Source organism: Dinoponera quadriceps, unplaced genomic scaffold (assembly GCF_001313825.1).
Source record: "Dinoponera quadriceps isolate SergipeBrazil2010 unplaced genomic scaffold, ASM131382v1 scaffold1290, whole genome shotgun sequence".
NCBI lineage: Eukaryota > Metazoa > Arthropoda > Insecta > Hymenoptera > Formicidae > Dinoponera > Dinoponera quadriceps.
Window position 1 is genome coordinate 546793 of NW_014555424.1, and position 13368 is coordinate 560160.

Sequence of the window (13368 nt, forward strand, 5' to 3'; positions counted from 1 at the left end):
GGGGGGGGGGGGGGATAAACGTCGCGAATGGACGAAGGATGGGAGAAAGGTGGTGGTCATCGCCGAATCGCTCGCGAGTAGTGGTCGTAAGTAGTTCCATCCTCTGCGCGGTGCCTCCGTCGGCTTTTTGGCATCGAGACGACGCGGTTTACGTAGCGCGCGAAATCAGTCTAAACGAGGCCCAAGAGGAATTTTCTGATCGCTGTGCGTTCGCGTTTACCCGCTAAGTACCCACCGACGATGGGCAGTCTTTCACCTGGATGATTAGCGATTCTCGCGAAATCGAGGGGAACAAGTGACGAGTGCCGTGTTGTCGAAATTCGTGAGATCAGTGTTAAACGACGGGAGTCGCCGATGAGGTGCTGCGCGCATTTCTCCCGTGGGAAATTGAATTGACAAATTATCCGCGATTATCATAATCGATTCTCGTGTCACGTGGTGGCGTGGAGTGAATCGGGGGCCACGCGATCGTCCTCGATCCATATCTTTGAAAATTGAAGATTGCGATAGACAAGTTTCTCATATAGCTCTGTTACACGATAATTTACACGATAAGCGTATGAAGGACACACTCAGTTTTACATAATTTACATTTGTTTACGATCCGCCTTATTTAAAATATGGATCTGGGACAGTGTGAAGAAAAGGAAACTCTTTGACTGCGTGAAGTATTATAACGAAAATCGCGCTTGGCAGTTTATTCTCAACATCTCGCGAACGCGAGAGAAAACTTGAAGTATACTTGTCGAGTGTTGTGTTATCTTCCGATTGTTTTTCAGAAAATTATAGCGCGTTCGTGCAAATTCCATATTTCTCAATCCCGTCGCGTTATCTTCCGTTATCTGTTAGAAAATTGCAATCAAAGTACATGCGAGTTCCTCGATAAAAATATGGCACCCAACAAGTCTCTCAGCGATAACAGTGAATCTTTGTTGAAACATCCAATTTCTCACTTCTTAGTATTTATTCTTATCATTTAAATAAGAATTAATTATGGCTATGTGAATATTGATTCTCGCGCTTTTTCCACCTGCTGGAAACGTCGCGAATTTTCGTTTAACTTATCTAAGCGCGCGTGGTTTTAGCCGGCACTTTTCGCAACCGAAAACCAGGTAGCGAGGACTGTCCAGAGTCGGGTCTCTCGCGACTTTGCGACATACGAAATTAGTCGAATTGAATTTTTTCATGTTTTGTCTTCCCGTTGGGTGTCGCAGGCGCAGGTCAGAGGACAACGAAAACATGGGGTGAGTGCGTGCCGGAAAATCCCTCGTAGATTATAAATGCACCGATAAAAATTATTCGTGTAGTAGTAAAAGTTATTCCCGCGTAGACCGTATCTGATATCGTGATATCGATTTGGACGATTTTTAAGCCATATGGCGATTCTTACCGTCGCTCGGCGTACAAGAATATTTGCCGATATATCTATCGCCGTTCGTTCTGTTATACACGAGTGTTGGGCATTACGAACCGTTACAATATCTAATCAAAGTCTTTATCGTTTGTTCGAGGCCGTGACAAAGCGTACACGCTTTTAAATAAACTTTCCGCGCGACTTTAAAACACTCAAGGCGAAATAAAAGATTATCGGACGTCGTTCGGTTTTGAAAATTTCTCAATCCTGATCTTTTAAAGGCACTCATATACATTGGGATCGAATGTATGTGCCTGGTATATTAAATGAATGTTCGAAATATAATTGAAACGGTGCGATATTAATCCCATCAATCGTCGTAAAACAATTTCCTTTTAATTTTTCCTGAAATTAGACTCTTCAGCAGGCAAATGTATCTTCCGGATAAATTCTCAACGCGACTTCAAACGCTACCCAGGCAGAACAGAAAATCGCGATGATGTCGAGATGACATCAACATGACGAGAAAATGACTATAAAAACTGATTTCTCGATCATGATTCGATCATTATCTCGTCATTTTGACGTCATCGTGACTGTCTGTTCCGCTTGGGTACTCGTTAAACGCATTTCTAACAGCATATCAGGATAGCCGGAATAACATGTAAAATATCTCATTATGCTATAAAAATATTAAACTCTATTCGTTATAAAGCGGTACTTTATATGCAATAAAGTTATATACATATATAAGATATATATCTAAACTGTCGCTTTGTAATAAATAGAGTTGCGCAATGCGTAAATAATGACCTTAAGTAAACGCATGACGTATCGTGAAAATACACATTGCGACGTGACAGGGTCGAGTAATTTATCTTGCAACACACACACACACACGGTTTTTGCAGCGTGGAAACAGCTGACACCGGGGGTGGCTTGAGGCCGGAAGTTCGCGGTCGCGGCCGGAAATTGGAGCTCGGAAATATGGAGCGAGGACTGCACGAGCGTGATCGGGTCGGAGTTCAGGACTTCGTTCTTCTGGAGGATTTTCAGAGCGAGTCAGCTTTTATCGACAACTTGCGCAAGCGATTCAACGAGGATCTCATTTACGTGAGTGGAGAGCGTAATTGCAGCATGCACCACTCTGCGGTTGAGAATGGATCGGATTGTTAATCGACGTGAAAATTGCAGACGTACATCGGCCAGGTACTGGTGTCGGTGAATCCGTACAAGAAACTACCTATCTACACTCCGGAAATAATCCAGTACTATCACAGAAGGAACTTTTTCGAGGCGCCTCCTCACATGTGAGCATCTCCTCATCCACACGGTTGTACTCCCGTTTTATGTGATGACTTCCTCAATCTGATGAGATTCTGCAATAGATAACGATTCTTCGAACCGTTGCTACAATTCAGTCTTACAAAACCAGCCTTGTCGTGTGATCCTTTGCTTTCAATCTGTGTTACAAATGTCTCATTGCGAGTGTTCTTGTTTACAGCTTCGCTCTCGCGGACACCGCTTATCAGTCCTTATCTAAGGAGAATCGCGACCAATGTATTCTGATTTCAGGTAAAAGATCAATTTTTTTTTCGTTTATTTCATATTAAGATAAAACGTTAAGTTACGTTACTTTAAATCGCGAGATGTTCCGAATTATCGATTGATCTTTTCTCTCCATTTCTGTCTTAGGCGAATCCGGGTCAGGGAAAACGGAAGCGTCCAAAAAGGTCTTGGAATTTATCGCGGCGGCCACCGGACACAAGAAGCAAGTGGAGGAAGTGAATGACAAATTGATCGGCAGCAATCCCGTGTTGGAGGCATTCGGTAACGCGAAGACCAACCGCAATGACAATTCCTCCCGTTTCGGCAAATACATGGACGTTCAATTCAATTTCCAGGTGAAATTGTTATTTTAAGTTACGACTAAAGTAATAAATTAAATATTCTTCTAAAAAACGAAACTGAAGGAAGAATCGATCAACAAGAAGCGATTTCGTGAAATTAAAAGTTGAATCCATTTGTTATTCGTCTGGAGAATTAAGTAAAAAGCAAGGTAAAAGGTTAAAAGTAGAAAAGTCGTGAAAGTTTTTTTTTTATTCCTATTAAATCATATCTCTACCGATTTCTACCTGTTCGTCCGCATCTTCGGGAGTTTATCGATTTGCTAAACGCTGTGTTACGCCATCAGGTAACGTTGACATTTTCAGGGAGATCCGGTGGGTGGAAATATCCTGAATTACCTGTTGGAAAAGTCCCGAGTAGTTCATCAGTCGGCTGGTGAGCGCAATTTTCATATCTTCTATCAGCTTTTGGGAGGCGCGGACGACGACACGTTGAGAAGATTATTCCTGAAACGAAACCTGGACACTTTCTTCTACCTGAGCAACGGGGTGAGTTCACAATCGGTTTTATTCACGTGACGACTAGTGACAATCTCTTTTCCTCTTAGTATTCATTCATTCTTTATCTCTACATATTTTATAAATTAATCGCCCCGTCAAATCTTCTCGTTTCTCTCTTTTCGATTCTTTTCTCACGCATCTCCTTGTGAATCGATCTCAGACGAAAGGCACAGTAGACACCATCGATGATGCCAATCAGTACAAGGAGGTTATCAAGGCAATGAGAACAATGGAGATGTCTCAGCAAGAACAGGACGATCTCTTTGCCATAGTCGCATCAGTGCTGCATATGGGCAACGTGGGCTTCACGGAGGAGGACGGTGTCGCGACAATCCTGAAACCCGCGTCGGTCGACGCCGTTGCTACAGTAATTACCTTTGAGATCGTTCACTCACCGAATTAGAAGTAAACTGCCAATAAACTGGCAATTCTCATTAAATTGCTTGTTATATATTTACACGAAATCAATTATCGTTTCATTATGAGTATACATTTTTTCTCAGCAAAATTGTTAATGTCGCGGTGCAAAAATTATGCATACAGACAACTAATATATAATTGGATGAAACAGTTATTAGGATGCGATGTAAAGCGACTGGCGAAGGCGTTCACTCATCGTACCATAAATGCTCAGAGCGACGTCGTGGTTTCACCTTTGAATAGAGAATTAGCTATCTATGCACGAGACGCTCTAGCCAAGGCTGTGTATGACAGAATATTCACCTGGCTCGTGACCAGACTCAATAAGTCACTGCAACCTCTTAACAACCCCCAACGTAAAATGGTTATGGGCATTTTAGATATTTACGGCTTCGAGATCTTCCAAAAGAACAGGTAATTGTTAAGTGGAGATTATTTTCAATATTAATATCTTGTTCCTTTAAAAGTAGAATTGTTTTACAAAAATTAATATACGAAAATTTACGACACGTGCAATAGTTTTGACACCAACTTTCTCGATTATCCATCGATGATTCGGTCGTTTTGTTGCACAGCTTTGAGCAATTCTGCATCAATTTCTGCAATGAAAAACTTCAACAGTTGTTCATCCAGCTGACGCTGAAGTCGGAGCAAGAGGAATACCTGCGCGAAGGGATAGCGTGGGAGAATATAAAGTACTTTAACAATAAAGTCATCTGCGACTTGATCGAGGAAAAGTATAAAGGTAAAGTTTCATAGAAATCTTTTAATAAAACTTGAATATATATGTGGTTGTTTTTCCGCAACGATTATGTCATTAATTAATTCACTGATGACAGGAATGATATCATTGTTGGACGAGGAGTGTCTGCGACCTGGTGAGCCGACCGACCTGAGCTTTCTGGAGAAATTAAATGTACATCTGAGCAATCATCCTCATTACATCAGTCATCAGAAAGCGGACATACAAACGCAGAAAATTATGGGCCGAGACGTGAGTCTTCTATATTAATTACTTGTGCGAATGTTTATTCGTTTACCATTATGTGAATTTTATTCGCTCGCCGCTAATGTTTTAGGAATTTAGATTAATACATTACGCCGGTGACGTGACTTATAACGTACGTGGATTTCTCGAAAAGAATAATGACCTACTGTTTCGGGATTTACGCGAAGTTATGTCGCATACGACGAATTCCATCACAAAGGTAAAATAAAATTGGCTTTGTATTTTATTTTGAGAACGGGAAAAATCCAAAGGGAATTCTAATTCTCCTTTTATTTCTAACTTTTGATTCCCTTTTATTTTGAATGTTCACATCTTTTATTCGTGCATAATCCTGGCTGTTTCATTCATTACTTGTAGAATGTGTTCGACGTGAAAGATTTAACCAGCAAGAAACGCCCAGAGACTGCAGTGACACAATTCAAAAATAGCTTGAACAATTTGGTCGAGATCCTCATGGGCAAAGAACCGTCTTACATTCGTTGCATCAAACCCAACGACTTTAAGATGCCCCGTAAGTAAAGCCAATTAAAGGCAAATCTGAAAGAAAGACAATTGAAGTAAAAATTCAGCGCACATTTCATTGAAAGATATATAAAGATATATCAGGGATAACGTATAATGATGTAATCAAACCGAAATGTCAAGGAGATAGCAATTTAATTATTTTTAAATTAAGTTACTTTCTATGACCATTTTCTAAGAAAATAATAGAATAAGGCTTCGATATGATATGACAATTATGTAGTACAAAGAAAAAGAATTCATTGAATCTGCATTTACAGATCAATTCAATGAGAAGATCGTTCTGCATCAGGTCAAATATCTAGGCTTGATGGAAAATCTGCGAGTTAGACGCGCTGGTTTCGCGTATAGAAGACCGTATGAACAATTCCTGCAGCGTTACAAGTGCCTCTCCTCGGAAACATGGCCGAATTATCATGGGCCGGCAAAGCAAGGCGTACAGATGCTTGTACGTCATCTTGGCTACGAGGAAGACGAGTATAGGATGGGCAAGTAAGTTCCCAGGTTTCATACCGAGCATGTTATCCGTATTTCCACAAAAAAATAAAAACTATATAAAATATACAGAATAAAATATAAATGTTCTTCTTTACGTATATACTGCCGTTAATTATTCCTCTTAATTATTTCAGCACGAAATTGTTTATCCGATTCCCTAAGACGTTATTCAACACAGAAGATGCGTTCCAAATGAAGAAGCACGAAATAGCTGCCATCATTCAGAGCAAGTGGAAGTGTATATTAGCACGAAGGAGATATTTGAAGATGCGGGAGGCGGCAATTGTCTTCCAGAAATACATTCGCAGATGGCACGCAAAACGCACAGCAAAAAAACGGCGAGACGCGGTTGTCACTATCCGCAGGTATCATAAATATCTGCCTTTCGCTAAGTTTACTTTTTGTGTTTTCCACTGAGACCGTGTTTACTTGATATTTTGTATCAATTGTCCTTATTTTCTATATTTTATTCTTTCCCTCGTCACATATTTTATCATTAAAATTTTAGATCTTAAATTTAAATTTAAATATAGATAATTTACAGTCACAATAAGCTACATCTTATAATTATATATCTTGTAAAAATATATGAATATATATGCTAATTCGATTTTGTGTAGATTTATCCAAGGATTCATTACTCGAGACGGGCCTCCTACCAAGATCAATATAGCCTTCATCGAATTGGCAAAATCGCAATGGCTCATTAGACTCTCTAAAGCATTGCCACCGGGTGTCTTGAACAACTACTGGCCACTATGTCCATATTCCTGCCGAGAGGTACGAATAACACGCACTTATTTACAGTTTCAGCAAGGTCAAAATACCATTACTTGTAACTATAAACTTGAATCATTAAAAGTTAAACAATTAAATTTATATTAAATACACCTATGATTGTAGGCGTCTGAACATCTGCGCGTAATGCACAAGAGGTGGAAGGGCCGTTGTTATCGACTGGCGTTGAGTAAGGAGGATAAGATGCACTTCGAATTGAAGATCCTCGCGGAATCATTATTCAAAGGCAAGAAGAAATCTTACGCAAAGAGCTTAGGCCCGAGATTCGAGTCCGATCGTCTCGGCGAGGAGCATAAAGCTCTGCGACAGAGCCTCACCACTAATATTTTAACTTTGGAGGAAAGTATAAAGGTAAATGTAATTTTTTTCTGTAAAAAGAAAACTATCAGTGTTTGTAAATGAATTTTTTTAATATACCGTTAATAATATTTTCAGTACGCCACTCCTGTTATCAAGTATGATCGGCACGGTTATAAGCCGCGCGAGAGAGTACTTATTCTAACACAGAACGCCGTGTACATCCTTGATACGCTTAAAACGTTCAAACTTAAGCATCGTCTGCCTTACAAAGCTATCGAGGAGCTGGTCGTCACTGGGGAATCCGACAATTTACTCATCGTCAGGATACCACCCGAATTAAAAAAGGACAAGGTATTCTTTGAAACGTGTTAATGAATTATAAGAGTAGTTGTTGTAAAATAAGTGAATTGCAGAATCCTTGTGCATCTTTTCTAAAATTATAACCGAAGAAAGCATCCATCTTTCGATTACTCACAATTATTGGGGGTGATGTAAGTTCTGTGTTTGTGTGCAGGGCGATTTAATCTTGGAAGTTCCGCACATCATAGAAGCTTTAACGAAGGCAATCGATATTACCAGCAATCCGAATATTCTCAAAATCGTCAATACCGAATCGTAAGTACAAACAACCTGTACAATTCATTTTAACATTTTCAATGATTTTGCCAAAATCTTCGTAGCAAATGTCATATGATGGAGACAATTGAAAGTGTTAAATTACTATTCTGCTACATGATTATTATTAACCTTATATTGGAAAATATTCATATTTTAGTGTATCCCACAAGCTAGTCAGTGGTAAAGAGGGAGTCATCGAGTTCAAAACCGGCACAACCCCGGCGATCAGTAAGAATCGACAGAGCGGACACTTATTAGTGGTAAAAATCTAACATTAAAAACTAATTTCTTCCCGATACTTTCTCCTTTTCTTCATTTTTCGCGATAGAATACACTATTACGATAGAATTTTGAAATGTTGGACACGAATACAACAATGGTATCGGAAAGATTAATACCATGTTATCACTATAGATATATTCTCACTCTTTTACTCCATTTTAGGTCGCTTCTCCGTAATACCACAGAAGATCTTTCAAGGGAGCAAGAAACTGTGCGAAATGAGCAATTGAAGCAAGTGCTATGACGCCTAGAGCAGCCTTAATCCAATGTGATTTAGTACAGAAGCGACAGAGTTTAAGAAGAGATAATATATAAAACTTTAATACATATGTTAAACTACCACGTCAGTTTGATACTTTATTAAATAATAGTTGATTGTTTAACTAATTTAATTCGTGAAATAAGTGGGTCTGGTCGTTTCAGTCGTGTTATCTCACTCTTTTTCCCTACATTTGACGAAATTTAATTAATTTATTCGGAAAGGAAAGAAAACGTGAGAAAAACAAAAAAGCAAACGATAAAGGCTGTGTTCCAACATCCATTGTTAGTACTAAAGTTTATAGTTCATGTTACGTACACAATAAATTTTCAGTACTGGCGGTGAATATCGGAATGCAATTGCAGAAAGCGAAAGAAGAAATATAGACCGAAACAAGCAGACCTAGTGTTCGTAATAACGAATAGATTGAACAAATGTGCCTTGAACTCTCTACTGCCTGAGCTATTTATTAAAGGTTTAGGATCATTCATTTTTTTTTCTTCATTTTTATCTTTCGTTACTTCTAACTTTAAGGGGGTCATCCCGTGTGACGGCTTCAAAAAATCGATTTTTTTTTTGCATAAATCTAATCTAGAGCTATTTCTAACGCGTTTTTCTCAAAACTGGATTTTTTAAACTGGTGCAACTGGTGCCCATGATTTTTCGAAAACGGTTCAATGGATTTAAATAAAATTTTAATGGTAGATTCAGCACATGTGTGGCTATCGTGGGAACTAGGATTTTTTTTGAAAATATTAAAAATTCAATTTTTCGCATGCTTTTAAAAATTATAACTCAAAATAGAATGATTTTTTCCGACTATTTTTTATGCGGACAGAAAACGGTTCAATATTTTTTTTAAATTCTAGTTCCCACGATAGCCACACATGTGCTGAATCTTCCATTAAAATTTTATTTAAATCCATTGAACCGTTTTCGAAAAATGGGCACCAGTTAAAAAAATCCTTTGCCAAAATTACTTTGCCAGTATATTCTATGCATGCTCTAGATTAGATTTATGCAAAAAAAAATCGATTTTTTGAAGCCGTCACACGGGATGACCTCCTTAAGGTTTCGATTATCGATTATCCTTTCAACTTTTACATTTAAAGATGTTTTAACTTATATGTATATAAAAATGTGAAATAAGATAAATCTACTATAAACTGTACTGGGCAGTAGAGGGTAGAAAGATTTCGTATCATCTTTGCAGCGTGTAAGATTATAACAAAGTTTTAGAAAGAAACAAAAGTGCCATAGGGCCTCCTGTACAATATTATTCGTGTGAAACATCGGTAGGCTGTAAAGTAGGTGACAACTGATTGATATTTATTCTAATAGAGGATAAAAGTTGAAGGAGTTTACTTGTGAATAAGTTATATGCATTATTCAAATATGACCTAAATTTTAGATAACACGAGCACAATAAATGCAGAAGCAAATCTCTCAATTGCCTCTTCCTTTTCCAAATAGGTTAATATATTATATTTTCAACTGTATACAACATATATTTCTAAATATTCTTAACTAGTACATTAAACAAGTTATGTCTAGTACATTAAACAAGTTATGTCAATAACTTTATGTATTAGAACAACAGTTTTTTTAAATTAATATGTACAACTATTTTTTTTGTATTTTGGAAGGATCTTTCTTTGTGAGAGATTTTTTTCCCTCCAAAGCTCTTTCTCGCAACTCATCTTCCATATCATTATTCACTGCCTTTGTAATCATTTTCTTCAATTTTGCTGTTTCCTGTAATTTTGCTTTCTTCGGTTGCACAGGTGCATCTATAAGCAAGAAAGAACATATTTTATTAGTCCTGATATTGGCATAATGCTTAAAAATTAATTTTGATGGTTTATTATATTCACTTACTTCCACGTCTCTGAATAGCAGGGCCTTTCTTGCCTTTCTTGGCCTTTGCTTTCACCTTCTCTGGTAATTTTGTTTTAACTTTGAGCTTTCCTTGTGCCATTTCTTATATTTAAACGCTATGTTCTATATAAGCTTTGATATTTTCACTCGACAAATATTTTTTGTATTCTAAAAAGGAAATAATTATAAGTACAAGATCAGTCTATATAACATGCATTAATAATTTAATGAATTATAATATTTATTTTAACAGGAGTATAACGTGTCAGAATTGTATAAATCTTGCCATGATGTATGATAATTACTTAGAAAGTATATATAATTGTAATTACAGTTTAATACTAAAAAATTACAATATTATATACTTTATATTACGTTACAATTTGCGATATTTATAATTGTACATCAAGTTAGCATTGTAAGTCTATAAATTTATAGGTTATAACGTTAGCATTTATCACTGTTCTTCGAACTGTTGCATGCTGTTATGCATGTATTATAGATTTCTTATCTTATAGCTATCACATATTGTAATAACTTTTATCACTGTCTGAAAAGAACTGTTTCTTCTGAAGATACCAAATATCAAAAAAACCCAACATCCATCCACGTGACACTTGAAGTAATCATAGAAACGAACAGACGCATTGAGCAGTATTGACCGTAGTCTTTGACAAAGAAAAACTTCGAGCTCAAGCAACATTTATTACATACACAAAAAGAGAAAAAAAACGACCGATATATTTGATTGTTCAAAATTATTATTGTGTAAATTCTATAAATATTTTTACAATACCAAACGTCCGATATTTGCTCTCGTAGGACGAGTTCCACTCAATGCTGGCAACAACGTGAATGTCACTCTATCTTTATTTAATATCCAGCGAGAAACAAAGATAGAATGACGTTCGCATCGTCGCGAGCGTTAAGTGGAACCTATCTGTTAAAGTAAATCGTGCATACGTATCTAACCACAAAACTTACGTTATTCGAACTTTGTTCTTAAAGCCATTTACGTAACTGTTATCGTACTTTTGCATATCATTGTTGAAGCCATTTCTAGGTAATTGTGAAGAGAGGATTTTGGAAAAGTCACGATTTGGGAAAATGGCACTTTCTAAACCGACTGATTTCATATACAGATTCGTTGGCGCATATTTAGAACGACTCTACAGTAATCCGTTGAGAACGAAGGCTGTAACGAGGTAACATCGATGTGACACAATTTATACATGCATATGTGAATTATCAAGTAGAGTTGAATTAAACGCAAAGTATATTGTTTCTAGTTGCATCCTTGCCTCCCTTGCAAACGTATTGTCCCAGAAATTGTCGGGTGCGAAGCAGATTAATAAAGACAACGTCATTGCCTTTGCTCTGTTTGGGTAAATAAATACAGACTTATTCCTGCTAACAATGTGAACTTGAAGAACTTAAGTGGATTTCTAATGCACAAATATTGTTGCAGCTTATTCATTGGTGGACCAGTGCCACATTACTTTTACACGTACATAAACTTGTTTGTAAAGAATCCTTTGGGGCTTTTTCTGGTAGAGAGGTTCATTTTTATGCCATGTTTCCAGGCTCTGGCACTTTACACCTTGGCTCTCTTTGAGGTACATAGCTATTTTTATTATTTAGTTATAAAGCATATAAAAAATTATTTTTATATACATACATATTGACTAAAGAGAAATAGTTATGTTCTCAGAAGTTATATAATATTTTTTATGGATTGGTAATAACGGATTGATGAATCATATATATAATGTCTTTTATTTAAGTTATAGCTTGATCTGTTTCGTTCTTTAGTAATATCATTCATCGTCAAGTCAGAAAGATGTGATGATATGTCTCTTATTATTAGATACAAGTTTATCTAATCTACTTGATCATGCTACTGGAAAATAAACGAAATTTGCCTAATTCATCATCAAATCATAATCACTTAAAGATAAAAGTTCTTCTATGACTTGTCGTTCAATTATACTTGAGAATAAGAAAGTTTTCAATTGTCACGATTCAACTGTATGCCAGATAGATTTTCAAGTAGTACAACCATATGTTTGCATTTTATAGTCAGATACTGAAACAGAAATTGATTTACAGGGTAAGTCACATAAAGAAGCATGCAAACAGATGGAAAGGATGTATTTGCCGACGGTGATGAGTAATCTGAGATATCTGACACTGTTGCAGTTCCTCAACATAAGATATATTTCGCCGATGGTAATATAACAAATTTATATTCTGAATATTTGCACATTAATCTCTAGATTTTTGCTAAATTTTGTTTGAGATAATTTCAGATTATAGATTGCTATTTACATTCGAAATTTTTCTTCGTTGAAAATTATTTTTTTATTACTTATAGAGAATTATTCGCTACAAAGATCTTGTTTGTAACGTTCGATTTTTTAATCTTTCAGCTGAGAGTCTTGGTAGCGAACTGCATCGCTTTTCTATGGTCCATCTATCTTGCAAACAAGAGGAACAAAATTTCAAAGGGGAAAGCTTAAGAAGATCTACTTTGTTATGCGATTTATAATTGTTATTATAAATATTTTATATGGTAAATGTATATCTCTGTAACAATGTACAGAAGCACAGCGACGCTTTCACGTGTTGAATATGAAAATACGGTTTCTGATCACTCCAGAAAGATATTCCGCAATGAATATATAGAGAAAGTATTCGTTCTATTTTTACGAAGCGAGACAAAACGATACATTCCGTCGTTATAATTTGTTAATATATTTTGCAAAATCTATAATATAAAATGTACAGGATATCACACGGGTTTATAAACGGTATATGTATATATATATATATTGAAGTTTTATATATATAAAATTGATATATCTGTAATTAATATGACATTGGGATAGGAATACAAAGGTTTACAAATAAATATTGTATTCGATGATTTTACGGTCCTCTTCGTCATCTCAAGATGTGGAATGAATGATTTTCAAGAGTCGAGGCGATTTTTGAGACTTTCGATTTAATCACACAACAACAA

The 13368-nt window shown here is 36.5% G+C and overlaps 3 protein-coding genes across 10 annotated transcripts in view; 2 read left to right on the top strand and 1 right to left on the bottom strand.

Moving 5' to 3' along the window:
- Positions 1-9914, top strand: part of LOC106744114 (myosin-IB) — a 34700-nt gene extending 24786 nt beyond the window's left edge. For 3 of the 5 annotated variants that reach the window (XM_014618573.1, XM_014618572.1, XM_014618574.1), the window contains 19 exons: positions 2266-2467; positions 2549-2664; positions 2859-2929; positions 3050-3258; positions 3568-3750; positions 3923-4129; positions 4334-4596; positions 4758-4927; positions 5022-5176; positions 5262-5390; positions 5549-5702; positions 5974-6205; positions 6346-6576; positions 6832-6991; positions 7115-7360; positions 7445-7660; positions 7824-7924; positions 8085-8187; positions 8372-9914. In XM_014618573.1, the coding sequence (XP_014474059.1) occupies positions 2342-2467; positions 2549-2664; positions 2859-2929; positions 3050-3258; positions 3568-3750; positions 3923-4129; positions 4334-4596; positions 4758-4927; positions 5022-5176; positions 5262-5390; positions 5549-5702; positions 5974-6205; positions 6346-6576; positions 6832-6991; positions 7115-7360; positions 7445-7660; positions 7824-7924; positions 8085-8187; positions 8372-8386 (3087 nt within the window). In that variant the 5' untranslated portion in view covers positions 2266-2341 and the 3' untranslated portion in view covers positions 8387-9914. Of the gene's footprint in view, positions 1-52; positions 205-1214; positions 1245-2265; positions 2468-2548; positions 2665-2858; positions 2930-3049; positions 3259-3567; positions 3751-3922; positions 4130-4333; positions 4597-4757; positions 4928-5021; positions 5177-5261; positions 5391-5548; positions 5703-5973; positions 6206-6345; positions 6577-6831; positions 6992-7114; positions 7361-7444; positions 7661-7823; positions 7925-8084; positions 8188-8371 lie in introns of those variants that run through there. The other 2 variants (XM_014618569.1, XM_014618570.1) reach the window with 2 other exon arrangements.
- A 59-nt stretch (positions 9915-9973) lies between these two features.
- On the bottom strand, positions 9974-11415 carry LOC106744117. Of its 4 annotated transcripts, none has more exons than XM_014618581.1 (3): positions 11331-11415; positions 10347-10514; positions 9974-10258 (listed from the first exon to the last, which is right to left on the bottom strand). In XM_014618581.1, exons 2-3 carry the CDS (start codon positions 10444-10446, stop codon positions 10092-10094), a joined length of 267 nt encoding a protein of 88 aa, XP_014474067.1. In that variant the 5' UTR covers positions 10447-10514; positions 11331-11415; the 3' UTR covers positions 9974-10091. The 4 variants fall into 4 exon arrangements, with proteins under 4 accessions (XP_014474067.1, XP_014474066.1, XP_014474065.1 ...); XM_014618580.1 differs by lacking the exon at positions 11331-11415 and adding an exon at positions 10926-11111; XM_014618579.1 differs by lacking the exon at positions 11331-11415 and adding an exon at positions 10885-11111.
- LOC106744116 (peroxisomal membrane protein 2) lies at positions 11366-12999 on the top strand. Its single transcript, XM_014618576.1, has 5 exons — positions 11366-11551; positions 11636-11731; positions 11815-11962; positions 12456-12575; positions 12776-12999. Exons 1-5 carry the CDS (start codon positions 11454-11456, stop codon positions 12863-12865), a joined length of 552 nt encoding a protein of 183 aa, XP_014474062.1. The 5' UTR covers positions 11366-11453; the 3' UTR covers positions 12866-12999.
- The last annotated feature ends 369 nt before the right edge of the window (positions 13000-13368 follow it).